The 25844-nt window shown below is 36.4% G+C and overlaps 1 protein-coding gene across 4 annotated transcripts in view; it reads left to right on the top strand.

Moving 5' to 3' along the window:
• Window positions 1-21001, top strand: part of SLC4A10 (solute carrier family 4, sodium bicarbonate transporter, member 10) — a 379697-nt gene extending 358696 nt beyond the window's left edge. For 2 of the 4 annotated variants that reach the window (XM_011947102.1, XM_011947101.1), the window contains exons 23-27: window positions 1000-1122; window positions 10086-10153; window positions 12597-12713; window positions 13595-13633; window positions 18913-20995. In XM_011947102.1, the coding sequence (XP_011802492.1) occupies window positions 1000-1122; window positions 10086-10153; window positions 12597-12713; window positions 13595-13607 (321 nt within the window). In that variant the 3' untranslated portion in view covers window positions 13608-13633; window positions 18913-20995. Of the gene's footprint in view, window positions 1-999; window positions 1123-10085; window positions 10154-12596; window positions 12714-13594; window positions 13634-18912 lie in introns of all 4 variants that reach the window. The other 2 variants (XM_011947103.1, XM_011947100.1) reach the window with 2 other exon arrangements.
• The last annotated feature ends 4843 nt before the right edge of the window (window positions 21002-25844 follow it).

Genomic DNA, 25844 nt, shown 5'->3' with positions numbered 1-25844 from the left:
CCATGTTGGTGTGCTGCACCCATCAACTCGTCAGCACCCATCAATTCATCATTTATATCAGGTATAACTCCCCAATGCAATCCCTCCCCCCTCCCCCCTCCCAATGCAATCCCTCCCCCCTCCCCCCTCCCAATGCAATCCCTCCCCCCTCCCCCCTCCCCATGATAAGCCCAGTGTGTGATGTTCCCCTTCCCGAGTCCAAGTGATCTCATTGTTCAGTTCCCACCTATGAGTGAGAACATGCGGTGTTTGGTTTTCTCTTCTTGTGATAGTTTGCTAAGAATGATGGTTTGGGCTGGCTTTAGCTCAGCGGTTACTTCGCCGTTTCTTTGTTAAAAAAACAACAGAGTCATTTTGAACAACTATTGGAAAATATAACTTTTGGCGCTAAAAGTATTGACTAAGATAGGGTTTGAGAATGCCTATGAATTTCAGTGATTTCTTTTTTTGTCTCTATCACTCTGAATGTTTGTGGTTGTCTGAATTAATTGAAGCTGGATGGAAAAATGCATCATTCCAAAATTTAACATTAAAGATACTGGCAAATGTGAAAAATTAGGAGGATTTTAAAAATAGCATTGTATTAAATGTTTCAGGCAAGTTTCAAATACTTCAAAAACTATAGTGAATTTGAATGACTAAATAATTTTGTAATTATTAATATAGATAAGAATGTTCTAGTGTTAATTTAATATGGTATAAACTATTAACTACATGTATTTAAGGAAACAGTCAAATTCATTTTATATATATTTTTTAAACAGCTTATTTAATTGACTCTCATATTGGGTAAAATCATAGTCATTATTTTGGGCATGTAGTAAGAAAAGAAAATGAAGGAAGCAGAAGACTAGATAATGTTTTATACATATGTATCTTTAATTTTTACTTTAATCTCAGGCCTAATAGAAATTGTTTCTACCAGAAACCATACAGGCAAATCTACACCTCTCGCTTTAATTTTTTTTCCACTTTAAACTAGTTTATTATTTACTTCAGGTGTTAGCCCTGGTATTTGTAAGAAAGTTGATGGACTTGTTGTTCACGAAGCGGGAACTCAGCTGGTTGGATGATTTAATGCCCGAGAGTAAGAAAAAGAAACTGGAAGATGCTGAAAAAGAAGTAAGAGCAAAATCAATGTTTTGTAAAGAAAGAAAAAAGGAACATAGTAATATTTCTTTGCAAAACTAAATTATTGTTTTTATCTTTATACAGTTGTGTCTTTAGACAGTGATCACTAATAACCACAAGCAGACTAGTTTGGAAGTTTAATGTTTAAAATCATAAAGATGTGAACAGAGAGAGAATGAAGATCTTACAGGAGGAAACCAAATCCTAATGAAATACAGAAATACCTTGTACTAACCCTCCAAATTGTATGGCTCATTTTTCTGATTCCTTCCCCATGGATGGCAGAAACTTGCTGATACTTAACTATTTCCAAATTATGATCGTGCAGTCATTGTTTTGTTGTTACATATGTGAGAATAAAAAGAAGAGACATTATTACTGTTGGCATTTTCCTAGGGAACAGAGTTTTAATCAAAATATTCTAATGAAGAATTATTTATTCTTGAAATAGGTGAAATGTTTACTAGGAAAAGTGTTGATCTGATTTGCTTTCGAAGTGATTTAAGATTGAGTAGATGTTGGAGAAACTTCTGGAATTTAATTATTTTTACAGGCTACTTATTTATTTTATTCTATTTTATATAGTATAACAATGTATTTTAAGTTTCATGGCATATTTAAAGTTTATATCTAAGCCTGAGTCTATTTTGAAAGCTACTTAATCAACATTTTTTTAAGTATATAAAAATTGCAAAGAGTGTAAATGAGGGGAAAATAAGAGACCATACAATGTAAAACACAACAAAATTTTCACGTAAATAGAAATGAAATTGAAATAAAATACTCGATGAGAATTACGCTATTTTTCTCTATAAGTAGTCAGTAAATGTATCAACTTTCTATTTTCTCAAACCATAGATGTATCTCCTATTTCCTTTGGGGAATTCATTTGCAGATGTTTCGGAGGTCTTAGTTCATTTAGTGAGGTCAGATCAGGCCATAAATCAAATGAGGTTTTTTTCTCAGAAATTTCTACCAATATGGCTACATAATGTGTGATTGGTAATTCCCTTACTCTACATGATGTTCTATCACTGACAATGGATTCCCACAGATAGAGATTCATCATCATCATGATGTGTCTTAATTCTGTAAGAATATTTCAATTTTTCCAAATATTGTAGACGGCAATACTTAGAATCATACTTCTAGTAATATTAATGTTAACACTAAAGATCATATTATACAATTGTTATTGCTTTTTTCTATTTGATATATTCTTATTTAAATATTAGTGCTTTTTAAGAAAATAATTGAGTCAGGCGCGGTGGCTCATGCCTGTAATGCCAGCAGTTTGGGAGGCTGAGGCAGGCAGATCACGAGCTCAGGAGATAAGACCCAACATGGTGAAACCCCATGTCCACTAAAAACACGAAAATTAGCTGGGCATGGTGGTGCACACCTGTAGTCTCAGCTACTCAGGAGGCTGAAGCAGGAGAATCACTCGAACTGGAGGCAGAAGTAAGCCTGGTGACAGAGCGAGACTCTGTCTCAACAAAAAACAACTTTGACTAGGATATTTTGATAGTCTCTATTTCTTTTTAGGGCTTTAGTAAATGTTTGCTTTCATCCTCAGATACTCTTCAAGAAAAATATAGTATAACTGGGCACAAGTTAAATTTAAATAAAATGGACACTAGAACACAGAAATACTAAAACCTTAAATTATCCGTATTTGATGTAAATAAAATGATTGACATCAAATGCAACACCCAACAAGGTTTAAATTAATTTAATTTTGATGAAAAAGCTCTTGGCTATGAGCTTCCCTTCCTGTCTTTTTGATAATGTCAGAACAGCAGACCCTTGAATAATACAGCATTGTTAATAATGTTGATGAAAAAAAAAAAAATCCCTGGCCAGGGCCACTGTCTGTATGGAGTTTGCACATTCTCCTCATATCTGTGTGGGTTTTCTCTGGACACTTCAGTTTCCTCCCACATCCCCAAAATGTGCCCATTAGGTTCATTGGTGTTCCTACATTGGCTCAGTGTGAGTGAATGTGGGTGTGTGTGTGAGTGTGTGCTGCAAGGGAATAACGTCTTGGCCAGTCTTAGTTCTCATCTTGTACCCTGAGCTGCCAAGATAGGCTCCAGCCACCCTCGACCTTGAACTGGAATAAGTGAGTTGGAAAAGGAATGAATAAATGAATATAAATGACTATAAAATAAAAATTCATCAAGTATACAATAATCACACAAATGTACAAAAACAATTTGGTATGAAAATGCTCAGTGAACACAGCCATATTTGCTATTGTTTTTGAAGTGCTTGGCGGTAGGTTGTGCTCCTTACAATTTTCACTTTGCAAACATTTATTCCTTGATTTGATCCATCCCCACTATGACCTCAGTCATTCACTGACTCACCAGAAATTTGTTAATTCAATATCTTATGTGCTTTATTAATTTTTCTTACATGTTTGTATAGCTCACATTTATTTCAATGTTTAATATTAAAAACATTTTGGGTCTTTAGTTGGAAGTTTGGTGATGTTTTTGTCACCAGAAATTGCCATAGGAATTTAACTCTTGTTTATATCAATTAGCCTGTGGTAAAATTGATTTTATTTGTTCTTTACTTTATTTAATGTCACAGTCTCCAAGAAGCTATCAACAACTTTATGGGAGCACTTACTATACTATTAATTATACTCAAGCAGTAACTTACATATGTAATTTTGCTTCATTTTTCTGCCTTTTTTGTTAACTGTTTTTATTGCTTCTGGAAAAAAAATGAACACAGCCCCAGACATATAATTCTCTTTCACAGTATTCTCCTTAGATCATACTCATACCGTAAAACATTCTTGCCTTTTAGAAGTTCACAAAATGAAAAATGATATGTAATCTATTATGTAATGTTTAATATTTTTCTGATTGTAATTCAAAGAAAATTTCAGATTCTCCTTTTATTCTTCTGTGAAATAGGAGAGAACAAGCTTAATAATAATTGTGAATTTATTAGAATTTGCCATTCCCACTTCCCAGAACCACTCACACAGCTATGCGTATATGGTACTTATATGTGTGTGTGCCATATGCCCATTTTGGAATTTATGAATCTCATAGGGCAGAGAACATATGTAATCAGTGTCTAATGTTTTTATATTGTATACCCACTGCACTTTAATGGGCATTTACTGTTCTCTGATTATGAAGATAAAGATTTTGGAAGTAACTAAATATTACTAAATTTCCTAGAACTCATGCTTTCTGAAAAGACACAAAAATAGATTAAAGATTTACTGGGCAATTTTACTGCTAAATCCTTTATATCCAAGTTAGAGGGAAAAGCCTCGTAGTACATTAACTAGGCAGGTTTATAGATCTTTAAAATCTCAAATGGATTAATATGATGATACTTTCATGTGATCCTCAGTACATGGAAAGAAACAAGAAAACCAATAATACAGTCAAGAAATAATCTATAATTGAACAATAAAATACAGCTCTGACTAGTGCAAAGACAGCTAATTCTTCATTGAACAGGAGAGAAAAAAGGAAGTTTAAAGAGTTTCACTTTCTAGCTTAGAATTAGTATTCAAAGAATATGGTCAGTAAAGGCAGTAGGAAGATTTAGGAAGAATTATACTAAAAGTTCAGTTCCTGGTTGATTTTCTACTTGTTTGCCCAGATCTTGGTATTCTATTTTCTTGAGGCTTACAGACTCGGTGGAAGGATGTGATCTTACCATGGCATCTTATACTAAGGTCCAGTCTTCTAGGAGATTGTGTGTTAAGGTGGTAAATGGACAAGTTCTCCAGAAATGTTGCATTTCTGCAATTGCTCAAATTAATAGAGTAACTTTGATCATGAACTGGCAAGATGGCAAATAGCAGAAATGTCTCAGCTCCCTGAGACTTGAATTTAAAGTAGGCTCACCTCTTGTCCTTTTGATGATAGATACAAGCTTGTACCTTTAGCCTCCAGGGTTTTCCTATCAGTAGCCCATTTCTGGTCTTATGGCACTGAGAAAACATTCATTTGACCTTAAAATTCAATAATGAGTTAAGCAGAATAAATAGCTACACAGGCCAGTCCAAGGTCGCAGAGCTTCTGTTCCAAATTTTCATGTACTTCATGCATATGCATATGCATATGCTTCAGTTTTTAGAAAGAAAGGATTATAATCAGGGTAGAAATGAATATTGGAACCCTGACATTTTGCACATTGCTCTGTGTAAAGGGAAGACTGCAGAATCAAATTCTGGATGTCCAAATGTGCTCAGAGTACCAACATGCCTTCCTTCCTACTTAAATATTCTCTAGGCCATTGTACACATTTGACAAAAGGCTACTTACTGTTAAAGGCAGAAAATCCCAGCAGAATGTTTGCTCCTGGGTAGGAGGAAAGGGAGTTAGTGTTGGATAAATCCTAGAAATTCTACTCTGTGGAAGTGATCATGATAGTGATACTTCTTGATTTACTGGGGGTTCACTCTAACATAAACTATAGGGGAAAACAAGAAGAGGGCAAATGGGAACCTGTGATCCCAATGCAGGATCATGAAAAAGGCCAAGAAAACATAAAAGCAATCAAAAACAAGTGCAACCAAACAAATTACAGAGGATGTCTTACTGCTAAGATAGATCAGAATTGGTTATGGATTTGGAAAGCATGGCCAAATTATTACACAGAGAAATACCATTTCTAATTGAATCTTAGGGTGGGGCAAACATATTCTTCTTCCATAAGCAGTGGTTGCCCAAAGTATGGTTCCAGAACCACTGCCACATCAGCCAACACCTGGCAACCTAGAATGCAAATTCTTGGGCATTACTTCAGATCTATTGAATCAAAACTCTGGGGATGGGGCCAACCATCTCTGTTAATAAGACCTCCAGGTGATTCTGGTGCTAAAGTTTGAGATAAGTCCTTTCCTAAAACCACAGAATCAAATATAATCTTCTAAATACAAGAATACTCTATCAGAATTTTTTACTTAACAGTAATTTACATAATTACTTAGAGACACAGAATCAAATATTCTGATGAAAAATATATGTCACATTTATGTATTGATATGAACTCTATATCTATATGGACCCTCCATTTTTCCTTTTCCACTTTCATTGTTAGTCTTATGTATTGGCTCTTCTATCCATTGGAAATCATAAGTAATACCTATTATAAAAATAATACTTGAGGTTTTCAAAGATTATATGTTTATGTAATGTTCACAGCATTGTCTATTCTATTAGTAGTTGAGGAAGAAAATGGTTTGACACTTCTATGTTCTGTAGACTTTGATTTCCTCTTGGGCAAAATAAAAGGGTTGAGCTTAACTTCTGAAGAATCTTCCATTTCTTATCATGTGAATTCTAAAATTGCTGAATATTTTCCCTCTCTAACACTCTAAGCATACTTGTGAATATTGGTCTCTGCTGCCGTTGTTTGTACTTTAAGATATTTGAGGGCTCCTACATAGATACACACTGTGTCTGAAAATGGATGTAGCTGTAAATGTAACCTATTTCACTAAAGGTAATTAAAGTATAACTATCTTTGTTATTTGTTAGGTATCATGATATATGAATCATAACTTTAATGTTATCACTAAATACAATTCAAATTCATGATGTAATTCAATATGTAACACCCTATTATCAAACCACACCAGGGTTTGACTTCAATTTATCTCTTCTGCCTCTACTCAGCACAGACTTTTGGCTCCAACCAGGCTCGTTGTTCACTGTCATGCAAACACATCTTATTTATTCCTCACTTTTAGGGTTGGCCTACATTGTTTCCTCCCACCTAGGGTTTCTTCCTTGCTACAACCTTGACTTTGGTACTTTTCATAATGATCCCTTAAATTTTCTGAGAGTCGAGTTTATAGCTTTCTTTTCATTGTTATACACCCAGTACCTAACAGACTACCTGCCCTTGAATGGATTAATTAATAGCTCCTGGATTATTCTTCTTGCTAACTATGTGCGTAGCACATAATACATGCTCAATAAATATTTGAGTGTTCTGGAGTAGACTTGTTTTTCTAAGCCTCAGTTTTCTTGCCTTGTACTGGACATAGCATTAATTGTCCTTCACTTATTTTATATCTGAAAACTGCTTTGGCTATCTTAATTAAAAGGTGACATTTAAATCATAGCATAAACACCCCCCTAGTTAAATTGGTGAACTCTCTCAAAGGTTCTTGGGTAAACTTTCATCATCACCCCCTTAACGTCTTCCCCATGTTGTAGCTTCACAAAGAACAATTAAGAGCTGAATGGAACTTGTTTTAAGGTACTTTTCTGACTTCTACGCTGGTAACTACTCAGTTAGCTTTGTGCTCTCACTGTCTCTTTCTTTTCTGATCTGATTGAGATAACCTAGGTTGTGGCTGTCGTGACGGCTACTGCCTGATTTGACTGCTCCTCCTCAGAAAGCCTCAATTTTTGGCTTTCTCACAGTGCTGCCGGGATGCAGCCGGCCCTCCATCCCCGCGCTCCGGGGCCCACCCAGCTTCCTTCTGGCACTGAAGGCAGCGGCTGCTCTGCCACCCTTCTCTTCAGATAAGCATGGCTTGGAAAAGCTATCTTTAGAGGTGATGAGTTTTTGTTTGGATAGAATTATGACTAGTATAAAGCCCACACATGCTAACAAGCCACAGAGTGCAAAATAATTATTGAAAGCAATTTGAGAGAAAAGTGGAAAATCATCTGAAGAAAAACCAAAATTGTTCCCAAAGCTTTGGTCCAATTTTTTGCTGTTAGATTGAATCTTGAACATTCGTTTTCTGCTGCCAGGTAACCTAAGCACCAACGGCACTGTTCTTCTCTTCAGCTTTTTTTTGCATTTTACTCTTTCTTAAACCATTCCACCTTGCTTCTTGACATTTTACTCGTGATTAGCCAGAAATGATACCATATACCAGGCTTCACCTTTCAGTGGGCAACCAAGGAAAGAATTGCATCTTGTCTTTGCTTATGTAGCCTTTGGTATCACTGAGTGTCTACTTTTTATGTCCCTCCATGTACCTTAAGATAACCTTTGCTATAGAAAAAGGAACCTTTTCTACCTGAAATGATGCATATACTCTGCCCATGACTGCCAGGATGTGCCTACAAGATATATTATGTATGTAATATATTTCATATGTTATGACTAACTCAGTTGTAAGGCAAGCCTCAACCTAGGCTGCAGATCAGCTCTGCTAAAATGCCTGAATGGATGATTTCAAACCAATGGTAATCTCCATTCACCTTGACTTAGTTCTGATAGTGTGGCCAAATGACAAGGAGAATAGGCACAATATACAAGTAGAATACATTTGATAGGCCCTAAAAGAAAACTTTCTCCTTTAAGAACAACAAAGAGAGAAAATAAAATTAGTTACCAGAATGCAAAAGGGTAATGCACATGCCATTAGCTTCACAGAGAACAAATACAACATAGGGTTTCTGGGGAAAGCTTCTAAGCATGGAAGTAGCAGAGCTCATGCAGTCTCTGGCATCTCCATTATCCCGAAGCATAGAGCGGGCATAGAGATTCTGTATGCACCGCAGCCAAAGTCCCAGGAGAGAGGTGCTTTCCTTGACCAGCATGGGAGAGTACTCCAAGAGAGAAATGAGATCTGCTCCCACATTGCATTGTATGTTCATAGGTTAGCTGAAGAGGCACTAGAAAACACTTGTTTCTTTAGATAACAAGAAATATGACATGGAATATTCAGACTATGGGATATCCGAGAGGGGGTCAAGGCCTGGTTACTAAGGACACTAGGAAAAGTCTTGCATGCCGGGAATAATAAAATCAGCCAAAGATCAAGGTGTCTCTGGAAGCTGGTTCAGGCCGGCTTAGCTCTGCTAAGCTATTGAAAGAGGAAATGAGCCTTTGGGGTCATCCCTATTTTCTTTCATCAGTTTCCATTTGGGCAGTGGGTCAACTCGTTTTTTATGCTTATAGATCTTAAAATTCCATTTCTGGAGTTAGAATCAGTAGTTCTAACTTTTTAAATGGCCTGAAGTAATTATTTGAACTGACCCATTTTTAAATAAATGTATTAAATAAAAGCTGCAATCTATAAATAACTGTCTTTTTTTGGTTCATGGAAAAATTTTGATGATAACATTATTTGAAAACGAAACCAGAATTTTTCGGTATGGTAGCCATAAGATTATCTTCATCCCAAAGATTTAGTTTTAAAATGCTATGTATAAAGAAATGCATGTATGAATATAAAAATCATTTCCACCCTTTGAGGAAAGATGGAATATTGTCATTATAAGAATAAAGTTGAAGTGTAAAACAAAAGCCCAAAACACATCCAAATGGAGTCAAATCTTCCATTTCCTCCTCTCTCAGGACACATCTGTGTTTTGATCCATACAGGGAGATATTAGTATCTTTTACTGTCTCTTTCCAACTCTCGAGAGTACTGGTTCTTTAAATATGGTCACCAGACCAGCATAATCAACATCACCTGGAAACTTGTTAGAACTAGAACTTCTTATGCCCTCTATACTCCAGACTTACGGAGTCAGATCTTCTGGGGAATATTGCTGACAAGCCCACCAGGGAATTCCGATGTAAACTGAAGTTTGAGAACCACTGTTCTGAGTACATTTCTCATCCCCTCCTCATAGAACATTCCAGGAATATAATTTCACCTTTATAACAATAAAACTGATTATATCACCCATACATTTTTCTTATGAAGATTAATTTTTTTAAAATATGCTTAGAAATTAACATGTTTTTTATTGAGTGACATGAAGGAGATTGTTGTTAGCATTTAAATTACTTTGTGTTATGAGACTCTCATTAATTACTTATGTTCTTGGTAGCTGATACTTTATTGAAAGGACCTATGCTAACATTAATAAATGCAAACAGAGTGGAAGGTCTTGAGGTTAATGAGATAATGAAACATTAATCTGTGTTTCTTCTTTAATGTAAAATGGAGATTCATCAGGTTCACTTTATATACTTTACATTTGTCTTTTCAGGAAGAACAAAGTATGCTAGCTATGGAAGATGAGGGCACAGTACAACTCCCATTGGAAGGACACTATAGGTAAGACATAAATTTAAAAACACATCAATTTAAGTAATACATTGTTATATACTTTATTTAAGAATTTCATACTGTGTAGATCCTCAGAGAAGTTTCTTGAATTTGTATTAGAGTAGAAAGAACTAAGAGTTAGATAACCTGGGTCCTACTACTAAGTTTTGCCAATAATAGCTGTGTGACTATAATCAAATTGCATTACATGAAGTGAGGCAGGAAGCTGTTGTCTGAAGTCTTTCCTTCTCCTGTTTTATAATGTGTATGGAAGATCCCTTTCATATTCTCAGAAAGTAGTACCAGAAGATAGATCAAGGGTCATTTTTGGTATAAATGACCTAGGTATTCACTAAGTTGATCACAATTAAATGTTTTAACTCTGGGAATTTGCCCCTAAAAAAAGGAATTTCCAAAAAGATAATCTATTTCTTAAGTTAAATGATTCAGTCATATCAGTCATTTTAGGAAATATTTATGCAATTCTCCAAAATTTGCTAATCTTTATGTACAAAGACATAGCGAAAGAAAGCAAACTACTGAAGTTATAAAGAAAACATTTGCAAACATTTGGCCCCAAATTCTCCCCTCTCTCTCTCTTCTCTGTCTCCCTCTCAATATAGTTTAGTTTAAATAGTTTGCTTGTACAATTCTAAGTATCAATTAGTGCCCAATTTTACAGTCTCAAAGTCTTTATGAATAATTTCAGGTTATGCCAATAAAAATGCAGAGACTATTCCTGAGAAAGGAATTTGTCATAGTGTTAAAAACCAAAATAGAAGAGAATTTTCTAGGTCTTTAGGGTTTGACTCTAAAATCATATTCCCTAGAATTAAAAAAAAAATAATCATCTCCCACTTAAGAGGGAGCACAAGTATAAGATGTTTCACCTTTTTTTTTTTTTTACAACATTTAAATTTTAAAATCCTGTTGATTGTTTAGTTGAACCAGCATTTTTCCAAGTGTATTCAGTAGAAACCTAGTCTCATGTGGTACCACTCTCAAAAGGGCTGTGTGGTTAAATAAATTTGAAAAAAATGTTCCAAACTGCACTCCAGTTTGAAGATTCACAATACATATTAGCATATGAAACAATCTAAGTAGTGCTACATTTAAAAAAAATTGTATAGCTGCCTTCAATCAAGTATTTTTAAAAATCTTTTGCTCAGAAGACTCTTCCTCACATAATATCATGAAAAATGTCTATTCCACTTGATGCTTTTTTTAAGAAAGTAGTCAATCTGATGCTTTGAATTACCAGGAAACTATCTTTCTATGAAGACCAAAACAGTTGGAGGGTTTAGAGGAACTGAAGAACACATTTCCAGATTGGGCAAGAGAGGGAGACCCAAGGTTTTTCTCCTCTTAAAAGTTGCATTTGTTCCTCTCTTGTGACCTATCACCAATCAGGGTCATATGAAAAGGTGGCATTTGAACAAAGAAGGGGCAGGGTTGCTCCATGTGAAAGGACATGATGAGCACAGGGAAGAGCAAGGACAAGGCCACCAGGCAGCACCATGCCCATTGTGTTCCTGAACAGTCAGGAGGCTACTGCATTGGTGCTGGAAAGGAATGAGCAGGGGTGCAGTAGCAGGAGGTGAAATCAGGGTGAGGTGGGGACAGAGCCTTTAGGCCATTATAAGGACTTGGCATTGACTCTGAGTGACTGGGAGCCACTGCAAGGTCTGAGCAAAGGAGGGAAGTAATCTGGATTTTATGATGTTAGGGGCAAGAGTTTAAGCCATGGACATGTGGAACCCATTCTCTGTAATTTGAAATGAATTAAGAATACCACAGGCCAAATCAGTATCCATACAACTAGCATATTTTCTTTAGATTTTTTTATTTTTCACAGATTGTTTTCAATAATTAAGAGAAATATTCAATACCTCTCCATTTTTAATTATCAAAAACACTGTACAATAAACAAATTGGGGCATATACATACAATGGAACATTATCCAGGTTTAAAAAGGAGGAAATTCTGACATATGCTACAACACGGATGAACCTTGAGGATATTATACTAAATGAAATAAGCCAGTCACAAAAAGACACATACTGTATGATTCTGCTTATATGAGGCACTTAGAGAAGTCAGAAACCTAGAGACAGAAAGTGGAATGGTGGTTGCCAGGGACTGGAAGGAAGAGGAAATGGAGAGTTATGGTTTAGTAGGTATGGAGTTCCAGTTTTATAGGATAAAAAGAGTTCTGGAAATGGACAGTGGTGATGGTTGCACAACATCATGAATGTATTTAATAACCCTGAAATGTACTTATAAAAATAGTTAAGGTAGTACATCTTATGTTGTGTGTATTTTACCACAATTTAAAAATTGGGAAAAATGCTCTTCGTAGATACATGATTTTCTTATATTTAGCTTCTGTCATTGAAAAACTGCAGTTACTATGTAATGCTTATTATTTCATTTGGGGAAACTCCTGTCTAGAGATGATCCATCTGTGATCAATATATCTGATGAAATGTCAAAGACTGCCTTGTGGAGGAACCTTCTGATTACTGCCGATAACTCAAAAGATAAGGAGTCAAGCTTTCCTTCTAAAAGGTTTGGATTTTAAAATAATAAGAATTTATACTAATTCCAGTTGTTTTTTGACATAAACCATAAGCAAAAGAATAATATTGGTTTCCATCAAATTTAGATCTAAAATATTCCAGAAAATTCTTTCTGAAAGTGGGTATAAATTGTAATTATTTCAAATGTTGGTATGTTTTTCAACATCCCCCTTTCAAATTAATAACTTACTCCAAAGCTATTACTGTGGTGGGGGAACTGTGCTAGAAATGAGTCACAATGCATGACATTTTTGGACATTCATCTTGGCCTACTATTTTTCAATATGATTTTATTTTATTCCCTCATCACTCACTTCCCCCAGGATCCCTTTAGATGTCTGGCCACATTTTGCACTCCATTATTTTCCCTTTTTTAGACTGATATGCATTGTGTGTGTTTTTACATTTATATTTTATAAATATGCATAAATGTTTATATTTAGTGTAGCGCTACTCCTGATTCCAACACCCTGAAAAGTCTTCCCGAAACTTCTTATCCCAAAACTTTCAACTCCTGAAAGTTCTATCCGTTCTTACTTCTCTGTATGTGAACATACAAACAACTCCTGCAGTTGTGGATGGTAGTTTTAAGTGCATGCTGGGGGAAGAGTGTGTCCCTAAATATCAACAGTCATCATAGGATTTCCAGCTGAATTTTCCAGGATTTATAAATAAGAGTTCAAATCACCCAGTCTTCTTAGATGCTGATCTGAAGAAAAAGGAATTCGTATGTTTTGCTAATATCTCTTTTTGTTAGAGAGTGATTGAGGGATTTGGGACAGTGTTTACTATAATTATTAAGTTCCTTTATTTTCGTAACCTTAAATTAACTTTTTCTACTTAATTTTTATATTACATTTTTGTCATAAGCTCCCCTTCCTAATCACTCTAGAAGCTGATTCCCCAAAGGTAAGACCCTCTCCCTCAAACCTATTCCTTGGTTGCATTTCCTTATGTTAAATGGTGTCTTCTAGAAACCTGGTCAGTCTATGTCCTCTGTGTGAGTTTTGGGGAGGCAAAAGGCATGGAGAGTGTTGGGCTCAGATCCAGTAACAGACTAAGTTTGATGGTATTTCTGTAATGACTTAGCTCTTTAAGTTAGTCTGAAACTTGAATAAACTTTATTCCTTCTTTGATTTATACAGATGCATCATGTATAATCAAAAAGTTTCACAGAACTATAGTTAGTAATGGCATCAAATTTATGGATAGGGAAAATTAAATTTGTCCCTTTAGGAGATTGAAAAGCTCACTGGGTGTAGTGGCTCATGCCTGTAATCCCAGCATTTTGGGATGTCAAAGTGGGCGGATCACTTGAGGTTCAGAGTTCAAGACAAGTTTGGCCAACATGGTGAAATCTCCTCTGTACTAAAAATACAAAAAAAAAAAAAAAAAATAGCCAGGCATGGTGGCGGATGCCTGTAATCCCAGCTATTTGGGAGGCTGAGGCAGGAGGATTGCTTGAGCCCAGGAGGCAGAGGTTTCAGTGAGCTGAGATTGTGCCACTGACTCCAGCCTGGGCAATAGAGACTCTGTCAAAAAAAAAAAAAGAGAGAGAGAAGTTACAAAGCTGAGAGCCTCCATTATGTACCACCATGCCTCCAAACTGGCAAGCTGTATCTCACTTCATGAGACATCACTGGAAACAGGGGCAAGAGAAAGAGGCTACATTAGACTTGGAGAATATATCTCTTATTGCTGGTTTTTGTCACCCCAAAATGGCATGCTGCTTCAGTGTCATCTCTATACCAAACAGTATAAACAAGACAAGACAAATAGCAGGTGTATAGACTCTTCATCCCAGAAGCTGGGAATTAGTTCTCTCTCTCTCTCTCTCTCTCTCTCTCTCTGTCTCTCTCTCTCAACCACCTTTAATATTTACTACAAATGAAGATAATATATTAATAAATAACTCAATGGGCTCCCTCTCAAAGACTTTTGGTTGGTGTTTTCTGTCTTAATAAGACTTTAAAACTTTCATGTATTTCTTTGCTTGGCTCAGGACAAAGTAACATTTTATTCTAAAACATGCTATAACTTCCTTTCTCAAAGATCCTTGCTACAGTTCTGATAAATATTTCTCATAGTAATTCTCTGTTTTGCTAGTACTTTTGAAGAAAATCAGAATTATGAGAAGGACAGTTTCTCAAGCCCATTGCAATGTGTACTTGTCACGTGAAAAATATGACATTTCTCTGATTTTTTTAAAAAATGTTAAATCCAGGCTTATGAGCTCAAACAAAATGCCTTTGATGGTCAATATGTGGAGAATTTGAAACAATCAAACCTGTGAAATTTTTTCTTCCTGTATTGTATGGATTCAAAGTCCACAGTGGGTTGACTCTAGTGAACAATATAATGTGCTTTAAAGCAGGTCCAATTTTCAATAGACTATCCTTTATCTTTAGATGGAACTACTTGTTTCTTATTATTTAAATGTATTGTCACTAATGTGAGGTTCAAACTATTGTAGAATGAAAGTTTATCCAGGTTTCCTTACCTTTTGATGTGATCGCATTTGTGGTTTTCCATGTGAGAAACATCCTTGGTAGGTAGTTAATCTCTTTTATCCTCATTACAGTAGAAACTCTGGCAGGAAGTGTATGACTTACAGAATTCTAAAACCACTGATACTAATAAGGCTCCCAAAGCCACTTCCTTTTCATGGTAGCTGTTAAAGGCTTTAAAACATCATGACCAGGAGCTGTGAAAATTTAGTACCTGGTAGAGTATCCATTGGCAAAAAGAGGTCCAAAGAGCAGGTTACTAGGGTCTGTATCTCCTGAGTACTGAGCTGGCATCCATGCAACCTTTGACACTCCCCATTCTGAGTTATTTTCCATCCTGTGGTATAATATGTGTCAGAGAAGCCTAGAAAACTGTTTTCGTGGAATTTGGAATCCAAGTTATATTTTCTCAATTATATCATTCACTTTTTGTTGTCAAAAATATTTTATCTAGTTTAACTGACAGTAGAATCTAAGAACTAACTGCAAATTCTGTCTTATCTGAAGGATGTCTAATTTTGATCCTGATGTCATACATACGTGTGACAAGAGCCTCTGCAGCGTATTAAATGGGCTGGTGAAAATAGGGCTCATTAACGACCACATTGCTTCAGAACAGGTTAACAACTGATCCATTTGATAAAACCCATACCCAAGATCAGTGTATCTGGAGAAGGTCCTTGGCAATGTGCGGAAAAGCAGCACTTAGCTTTGCCTTGGTGACAGAGGCTAGTCTCTGGGACTATCCACTCTACCCCTCCAATACCCACCCCTGCACTCCCCCACCACCTTTTTCTATCCCAGATTCTGTTTCTTTGCTCTAATTGCCTAGGCTTGGGCTCTCTCATGACTTCTTGGAAATATTATTCATAAAAACGACTTTAGGCTGGGCGCAGTGGCTCACACCTATAATCTCAGCACTTTGGGAGGCCGAGGCGAGTGGATCACTTGAGCTCAGGAGTTGAAGACCAGCCTGATCAACATGGTGAAACCCCATCTCTACTAAAAATGCAAAAATTAGTTGGGTATGGTAGTGCACACCTGTAATCCCACCTACTCAGGAGGCGAAGGCAAGAGAATCACTTGAATCTGTGAGGCGGAGGTTGCAGTGAGCCAAGATTGTGCCACTGCACTCCAACCTGGGCAACAGAGCAAAACTCTGTCTCAAAAACAAACAAACAAAACAAAAACAAAAAAACACTATTTTAGTGACGTTAAAAAGTAATAGTTTCATAGCTTACTTAGCACCAGGTCACTTTTTGCCTTCTCTTAAAATATTACTTCCTTATATTTTAAATTTTAACTCCTCAAAGGCAGGGACACTCTTATCTATCTTGTATTCCTAGGTCATTGTGGAGTTCCTGGCGTGTAATAGACATGCAATGTATGTTTATTACGATGACAGCTAACAGATGCATAATACATGCCTGTTACAATGAAAGCTTAAAATTGATTGACCTCCACAAAAGTGAACGTTAAGAAGTAATTCAGAACAATGGATCCTAGAGGTCTTGAGCTGGTTATAAAATTTCTGCTTCATAGTTTGTGAAATCTAATCTGATACCAAAACTATGGTTATGATAAAGAGGGGAAAAAAACCCCAGTCTTTTAATAGGTTATTGTTTTGTAACCAAACAACCAAAGCAGGGAATCAGGAGGAAGCACATCTGTGGCTCAAATTGATATTATGAATCTTTTTATTTACGGCTTGGTGACTAATAGTGCCACTTGGAACACATTCATTTGTCAAAAGGTTATGGAACACCTCCTACGTTTCAAAGTATTGTGCACACAATAATTGCACATGTATAGAGACCAGTATGTTTCTGTCCTATAATCTCCTACAGATAGGATCTGTTATTCTCTCTTTCAAAAAAATAAGAGTTCATTGGAATTGGGAATACCAGCCTCAGAATTCTGGAATTCACACTACAAGAGAACCTAGAGGCCATCTATTCCAAAACCAGTTTTATAGATGAAGAAACCAAGTCTCAGAGAGATTAAAAAACTAGTCCAAGGTCATGCAGCTCATTCTGAGCTTCTGAAAACTGAACCTAGATCTTCCAACACCCAGCCCAGTGCTCCCCTTTTTCATTGATTTTGTTTGGCAGAAGAGACTGGAAGGCAGGTAGAGCTTAAGGAAAAGTTAATTTGGAAAGCAGGAGAGCAGACACTTGTCATATAAAAGGAACTTAAAGTAGAAGAAAGTGAGTCATACAGATAGAGGAGTTAAAAATACGAGTTAAGGCTCTCAACACATCATGTGCACACTGTCATCTTTTCTCATGGAAGGAGAAAAGAAAAGGGAGAAAAGTTGCTTTGCTCTGACCTGTAAGTAGTATGTGCTGAGAAGTGTGGCAGGCACAAACCCGGGCGCCATAGACAAGCGCTCACACCAGCTCTCAGAGCTGGCAGTGTGCCACAGATGGCAGAAGCTCCGGCACTTCTTACCTGATGGTGCCGGGTGGTGGTGACAACTGAGAAGGGCTGTTTCTAGCTTGAATTGGAGGAAAAACAATTTAAAAAACATACTCTTAGAATGTGTCTAAGTTATTGACCACTTAGAAAGCTGCACAGGAGTTCCAATAGAAAAATGGAGTTTTATTACTTTATTACTTGGAGAAGAGTTATAAAACCAAGGGTGCGGCCCATCATCAAGTGTTTCATAAATTTATATTAAGGACCGAAGTTAATAGTAAAAATGTGTGGATTCTTCCAACCCAGGGCCTTAGTAGCTGGCTATGGGCTGCCCTTTGTGTCAGCAGTGGGGAGGGTCACATAGAAGCCTCAGATGAGAAGGGTTTTGCTGTGCGCTGCAAGTATCAGGGAGAAAGCATTTCTGCCCTCTCTGGAACATGGTGTGAACTTCATCTCTGTAATGACATTATTTGAATTTTCCATGAAAACTCTCAGCATGAGAGTAAGAAAACTATACAATGGAAAAACCAAATAGACAAATAGACAAAAATGGTAGAGTCACGTGACCAGTTTGCTCAAAGTTTGGTGAAGTTAATGAGAGGGTGAGATTAAACAGAAGCCATTTGGGAATGAGTTTATCTGAGAATGAATGAGTTTTTCTGAGAAGCATCATTCCTCTGATGTACAGGGTAAAGATTTGTCTGTAAAAAGATAGCACAGGTGTCTGGAGAGCAGCGTGCATGGTAACCTGTCCTTCAGGCCAGTGGAGCTATCTGTCTAACCTGGTCAAGGTACAGTCTTCATCAAAGGTCAAGATCCAGTCCATGCACAAGAGAGGAGCCATTTGCAGCAGAGCCCAGAAATGCCTCCTGCGACATCTTGTTTGTGTCATTTACTAGAGTTGGCGCTGTCTTAAGTTGGGGGCATGGCTGACATTTCCAACAATCATCAGTGAGTCACTTGCCCAAATGAGGACCATGGTATTAATCTTGCATGTTTCTGGAACTGTTTAAAAAATGTCTGATTTTTGTTGTTTATTGTCTGTTTTTGAATATCCCCTTCTCTGCAGTTCTTGGTTTCTATCTCACTGAGTGCAGAGGATTTTAATTGTTGCTGTCTGTCTGTGCTTCGCAGCATGAGAGAGCAATGCCTAAGAGCTCTTGTGGTGCTTTGGGGTTGATGGGTTTTAAGTCTGAGCAAGCAGACCTCATTGTAGCCATGCTGGATTGGAGTAATAAATGTCTCCTTTTTTTCCTTCTGTAGCATTGAAAGCCGAAAAGAGAAGAAAGCTGACTCAGGGAAAGGTGTTGACAGGGAGACTTGTCTATGACTCGATCTTCAATTTATTTTTTACATATATATGAGAAGAGTGTCACAATTATTAATAAAACTGCTTTGATCATGTAGTGTAAATTCTGTCCCTCAACCCAAATCCACCTTCACACTGTAAGTAGTGCAATACTTGTTTCATTTCCGTGTTTAAACTTCTGAGCAGTGAGACACCCCTGTGAGCAGATACAACAGTCAAGGCAAGAATCTGTGTGTTCCTTGCTGTACCTTAGACATTTGTAAACTGGATTCTGATTGTCAGTTTTATGAGAGCAATAGCTTCCTTAAAGAGATAAGTCATATTTACCTAGTTTGTATTTTCCTACTTTAGTGACCTGAAGATGCCTGATAATTTAATTCAGAAGAATTTTTGAAAGGTTGTCTTACTTCTTTTTAGTTTTTATAGCTTAGTATTAGTGACTTATTTCAAAAGACCCAAATCAAAAAGTTAGTTTGAAAGCATTTTTTAATAATTGTATTTATGCATTTCCTTGATTTAATATGATACATTTAATACTTAACAATTTATATGTAACTAAAACTTAAAGTCACTTGAAAAAATATATAGAAACCTATTTACAACTTGTTAAGGAGAATCAGACATAATGCAGAGTTAAGTAGTATTTGCTTAAAATTCAAGCTGTGACTAATGATCAAATACTAGGCTTGTACGAAATGCTTTAGGAAAACTTTGTAACAGTTTTGTGGGATTTTTCAATATAAACCTTTATCAGAAATATGCTAAGTTTGTCTCCCACTGACAACAGATGTTTTCCAAATAAACATATACTTGTGGAATGCCACATGGTGAATCATTGTATGTGAAATTCCACTCCTGTACAGTTACTCTGCGGCTAATGGTCATGCACTGCTTAATGCTGATCCTGAATCATGTTCTCATGTTAGACCAACAGGTGTCCAATTGTCATTTTTTTCTACAGTTTTTTTTCCACTTTTAAATTAAATGCATGTTGTGGAAAAACAGTCTTTTAAAAGAAAATTTCAGAATCTATTTGAGAAGGTTCTGTAGATATTTCAGTCCATATAAAATAATACATCTTTACTAAACTTATATAAGGGGAGAGAAAGTTAAGAAGTTTTGGACATTACTAAAAATACAGTATTTCATTTCACTTTCAATGAATGTGAAGTTAATAAAACTAAATCTCATAATGCTCTTGCTTCCTAAGAATGAGCAGTAATCATCAACTTTATAATACTCCAATATTCCGTTACAATAATTCAGAGCCCTGTGGCTTTTACAGACTGTTAATTATGTACTCTGCTTAGAAGTGCACGTGAAAAGTGAGGAAAAGTTCCTCTTGTGATTAAACTAATGAGAGGAAATAAAATCAACAAAGCCTCCATTAAGTTCTACATTTTGATACCTTTTAAAAATTCCCCTCACAATTCTTTAAGGAGCCCCCCTTTTTATGGAACATGAGCCTAAAATTTATAGAAAGAAGAATTTTAGGTTAATAAAGTTCATATTTATAAGTGCTGAAAAAATACAGAAATTTTCTGTTCCAAATGTGTTGCCTTTGTGTATTTTATAATACAGATACAACATTGTAAACATTTTCATTGTTTTATGATTTAGCCAGTGATTCCCCAAAGCAGTCTCTTAGTGTTTTAATATATTAATAACTGTTCTGTTGAAAATGATCATAGTGAATTTAAATCTTCACATGATCACCTATTTGAATAAGCAATCATATCCAATGAAATTCTGTATTTCTGAGTATTTTTATAGTCATTTTGTTCTCGTGTGAATTTTAAAGCTATCCCTATGTTAATCCTAATATTTTGAAATCATATAAAATATAAGAAAAATGTAGTATTATATATTTACTTCTAATTTCAGATTCCTGGTCAAAATTGCTGAATATCTTGAATGTAATTTAGCGACAAGTTTAAGTAATGTGTAAATGTGACTAGGATATTGTGTTTTTCACAACTAAGAAATGTTATGTGGAAATAAATATTTATCCTAACTAATTTCCTTGCACATTTTAAATTGTGATACAAAGTGTCTTGTCTTTTTTCTTTGTTTTAATTAGTAAATCAGTGTACAACATTTTGATTGTTTGAATATAATATTTAAATTTAGACACCCCCAAAGCTAAGAACTCTTGGTGATATAAACAATTTAAGAGTATGTTTCAAGAGTAAACAATTTGCACTTTATGAACAGAAGATTATGAAAACTATATAAGGATATGTCTACTCATTTTTCCAGAAATGGGTGCAGATGACATTGTTTCTTATGTTAGGAAAAACCTCCAAGGTCGTTAGTAGTATTCCTCATTATTAGAACTCTATTTAGACTTCTGTTTTTAACTTCCATGGGGAAAGCATTTCCTAAAATTTGTCTCCTCCCTGTTTCTTACAAAAGTCAGATGGGACCATTATTCTTTTGGAGCCATCTGGCAGTGTGTTGTGGAGATAATTGCATTCAGAATTCTATCTAACCTACTGCTTGGTATTTTTCTCTTGACTACTGAGTTTACTTTGTAATTGTTCCTGTTTCACAGCCTACAATATTGGGAAGTTTTTTCCTGTGTAATATAATATAGAAATATATAATCTGAATGTCTCCTTGGTATAGTTTAAACCCAGAGTTTGATAGAAGCTCTCCACTAATGATCCAAAAGCAACTTGTATTTCAGCATGATTCCTAGATCTTTTAGGATTTTTGACTTTTAAAAGTGTGACTTATTCTGTTTTCTATGGCACTAACCTACCTCTGTTTTGGCTTAACTTTAGCCTATTTGTTTCTGGGCACTTGTCTATTTTCCTATCATTACAAGAGTGCGTTCTAATTGTTCTAATGTATTAGTATCTCTCTCATATATTCACACAATGAAATGAAATGAAATGAGATTACAGCCATTTGAAAGTTTTATGAGAGCCATTTGGATAATATGATGGTTCTCTAAATGTCTATGTTGAGAGGCTAATTATAGTTAGTCCCCTTGAAGAGGCCTAATAATCAAAGATTACTGGTAATACTTTTACTTTAGAGATCTCCTTTGATGTTCTCTGTGGAACATCAGTGTATCAGTTGTATCAGTGGCTAACTGATACAACTGTCACACCAATTCAGTTCCTGTTGGTGTACTGGATACTATCATTTCTGCTGGAACTTTGAAATAGGACTATGATCCTTGCTTCTAAGGGCAGGGTGGATACATAGCTATAAATAATGTGATATGTGCTGAGTTGGTCATATGAGTAAAGCCAGTTTTGAATAGGGTAGAGTTTGAGGAAAACATTATAGAAGAGGTAGCACATGAATTAGAATGGAAATAGGGAAGGAAATATACTCCAGATGTTGAAGGAACCCCTGCCCACTAGGCCTCTGGTCTAATGAAGTATGACCAGAATGACTCCATCTTGAAGTGAAGAGCTAGAATGCTCTTAAGGCACCTATAAGGTTAATGCTTATGGTCTGAAAACAGCCACTTTCCAAGCTGGCTACAACCTATTATTACAGAATAGTTATGACCATACAGAGCATCTCCCACCATGCCTGCAGAATGTCCCTATGTCCTAAGAATTCAGCCCTCATTACTTAGAGATAACGTTAATGAGCATGCTTAGGTTAAAAGATTAAGTGTCATGTAATATCAATCACACCGAAGGCCCCTGCCTTCAGTGAGCATGTAGGCATATTCCAAGTTTCATTGTAGCTCTTTGTAACTCCTTATAAAAGTAGAGGCGCTAACAAAGGACAGGGCATTCCTCCTTTTGCTTCCTGAGGATACCCCGCACTGTAACGAAGCAGTTTCTGAAAAACTTGCTTCTTCCACTATGCTATGGCTTCCCTTGAATTCTTTCCTTTGCAAGATCCAAGGACCCATTTTTGGGGTCTGGATCAGGACCCCTTTTCCAGCAACACTGGAACTGCAAAGATTCTCAAACCTATGTCAGTATTGAAATAAAGATGAAATTTAAAAGTAAAGCTATATGGCATAACTAGAGCCTGGCATATTTTATGTATGGCATATTTGTAACCCAGCAAACAGCCCAATATGGTGGAGTGTTAGAAGGGTAGTGAAGACTTGTAGGAAAAGATAGAAACACAAGTCAGAGACATTACAAATGATGTTAAATTCTATCCTAGAATAGTTGGAATTTTACCCATGAAGAGTTTTGAGTAATGAATTTTGAAATAATTAATAGAGCAGCACAGTAGAGAATATAGTGGAGAAACAGTGGAATCGTCTCCTTAGGAATTTCCCTTCCAGGATGACTCTCAGATGACAAAACTAAGTTTTCATGAGTGATGTATAAATTTGTATTAGGGTAGAAATGAAACAGGCTCAAGTATACTCCCTGGGCACCTAACAAGTAACTCTAGACATAAGAGCTTTATTGTAATTACTTTTATGTAGTGCATTCCCTTATATATGGAGATTATATATATATATATATATTGCACATATTTGTGTATATAGTTATATTTGAAAAAAAAAGTGTTCTGAAAAGCACAGTGTCCACAGCAAGCCTGAGACTGTTAAAGAAACCTAAGCGTGGTGCACAGTTCAGACAGTGACTGCTTCATAATAATCCAGAAACCACCTTCTCTATGCTCACCCTTGAATCCTACCCTACATTCTCACCCTGGACTCAGCTTTCTGTCTGGATCCTCTTGCCTTCTGGTGTGTGTAGAGTTACATATTTTTTTCATGTGACTTCTTTTTTCCATTGATTTATAAGCCCCTTGAAGGTAGGGATGGTGTTTGGTGTTTTGTCCCTCTTTTGTAACTCTCCAGAGCCCAGATCTGTGCTCTGTTTACCCAGCCAGCAAAGGCTCTTGATAGAATAAGTGAAATATACCAGAAGATTCTGCTGCTCAGTTTATTAAGAGTGATTACAAATCCAAAAGGAATTGTCACTGACATGTCAGTATTGGAACACAGCAAATGCTTAATGAGTACCTTCAAGTGCCCAGCACCTGAGGACACAGAAGACTAAGGCGAGAATCTGTGTAATCTATGGAGCCATCAAGAAGCAGCAGCTAAATGGTTATGACTAGGAGGAGGGAAAAGGTGAAAGGAAGGTGTCAGGCATTGTATCTATGTAAATCTTCACAGCAATGCTACAGTTCTGTGAGGTAGGTCTTTTTGTACTTTTTACAAATTAAGACACTGGAGTTCAAAGAGGCTAAGTATTGTTCTTTAAATGTTTCCCACTAGTGAGTAGTGGTACTGAGACTCTAACCCAGGTCCATCTGACCTCAGCTGCAGTGCACTGTGTCTCCAGCAGGAGGTGAGATGTGACCGCTTTCCTCCTTATCAGGTTATTCATTCTGGCTCATGGAACCAGAATCAGGTTATGATGATTAATATTTCTGCTTAATGTATTAGATTTTCTTTGCCACCAATCTTTCTGTTATTAACATTGGAAACCAAACTTACCCAATGCAACACTTTTTTTGCTCATGAGTCACAAATATCAGGACTTTGGATAGAAGAAGCTTAAAAAATAAATAAGGGTTTTGATTGTTGGGTGGTCACACTTCACTCCATAATCACATATGCTTTTTAAATAATTGGAAGAGTTGGTTCAAATGAAAGGCTATATAGAATAAGAATTTATCGAGTTTGTTGAGGCTTAAAGCCTGCAAGCAACAACAACAAAAAAATGTTATTCTCTCAAGTAAGGAAGTTATTAATTCAAATTTTTGGGTGTAAATGTTAATATTGTCACAGAAAGAAGACTGTGCAGAAAGATGATACATTTCTACAGAGCATAACATTGGTTCATTCATACAATGCTGTGAGCTTTCCTCATGGGATAGTGATGTTATTCTTTCTTTCTTTCTTTCTTAGATGGAGTCTCACTCTGTCTCCCAGGCTGGAGTGCAATGGCATGATCTCGGCTAACTGCAACTTCTGCCTCCTGGGTTCAAATGATTCTCCTGTCTCAGACTCCCGAGTAGCTGGGATTACAGGAGCACACTGCCATGCCCGACTACTTTTTTGTATTTCAGTAGAGACAGGGTTTCACCATGTTGCCCAAGTTGGTCTCGAACTCCTGATATCAGGCAATCCACCCACCTCGGCCTCCCAAAGTACTGTGACTACAGGCATGAGCCACCACCGTGCCCAGCTGTGATGTTATACTTTATAACCCCCACTTGTCTGTCATTCTCAATCATCTGTATCTCTCAGACATCCTGAATACACACTCTAGGTCACTTAGGATGTACACTAGAGGGTTCTTGGACACTGCTGAAATAACTGCCACAGAGTGCACCAACAAAATCCTCTTACTTTATGGAAAAAAAGCCATGCTTGCGTTTTGGTATGTTTTCTATTTAGAGTTTATTGAATCGTAAATATTGTGCAAATCTAGTAGTCTTACAAATCAGTATTCTCACATCAACGTTGAGCAAAAGTAACAAATGCCAAGAAGTGGAACCGGTAGCCTCAGTGACTACATGCGAATAAGAAAAGAAACAAAATGTGCAGAATGACACAAAGCCCAATACGTTCATTAACTTTTATGGTAGTGGCTCTGAGTTATCAAGGATGCATTGAATTACATTCTGTGCCTGATATTTAAGAAAGTATGAAGGTATGTAATCATATTTAGCAAAATTTCCAACAAAACATGTTACAAAATAATTCCTAGTGATTTTCTAAAAATCTTGATAGAAACTTAAAAAACAAACCCTGTACCCATAGAAGAGATGTAAGCCATTTCTCCCTTCTTTTCGGGTATGTGCCTCTGGGCCCTGGTGTACTCTCACAGGTTGTTTATGAAAGGAGTCTTAGCCATTCTTGTGTCTGCAGAGGCTGCAGCTGTGAATATCAAGACAAGTCTGTACATCTTAGTGATATGACTGGTTCCTGTAT

Source organism: Colobus angolensis, unplaced genomic scaffold, assembly GCF_000951035.1.
Source record: "Colobus angolensis palliatus isolate OR3802 unplaced genomic scaffold, Cang.pa_1.0 Scaffold259, whole genome shotgun sequence".
Lineage (NCBI taxonomy): Eukaryota > Metazoa > Chordata > Mammalia > Primates > Cercopithecidae > Colobus > Colobus angolensis.
This window is presented reverse-complemented; position numbering and strand designations above follow the sequence as displayed.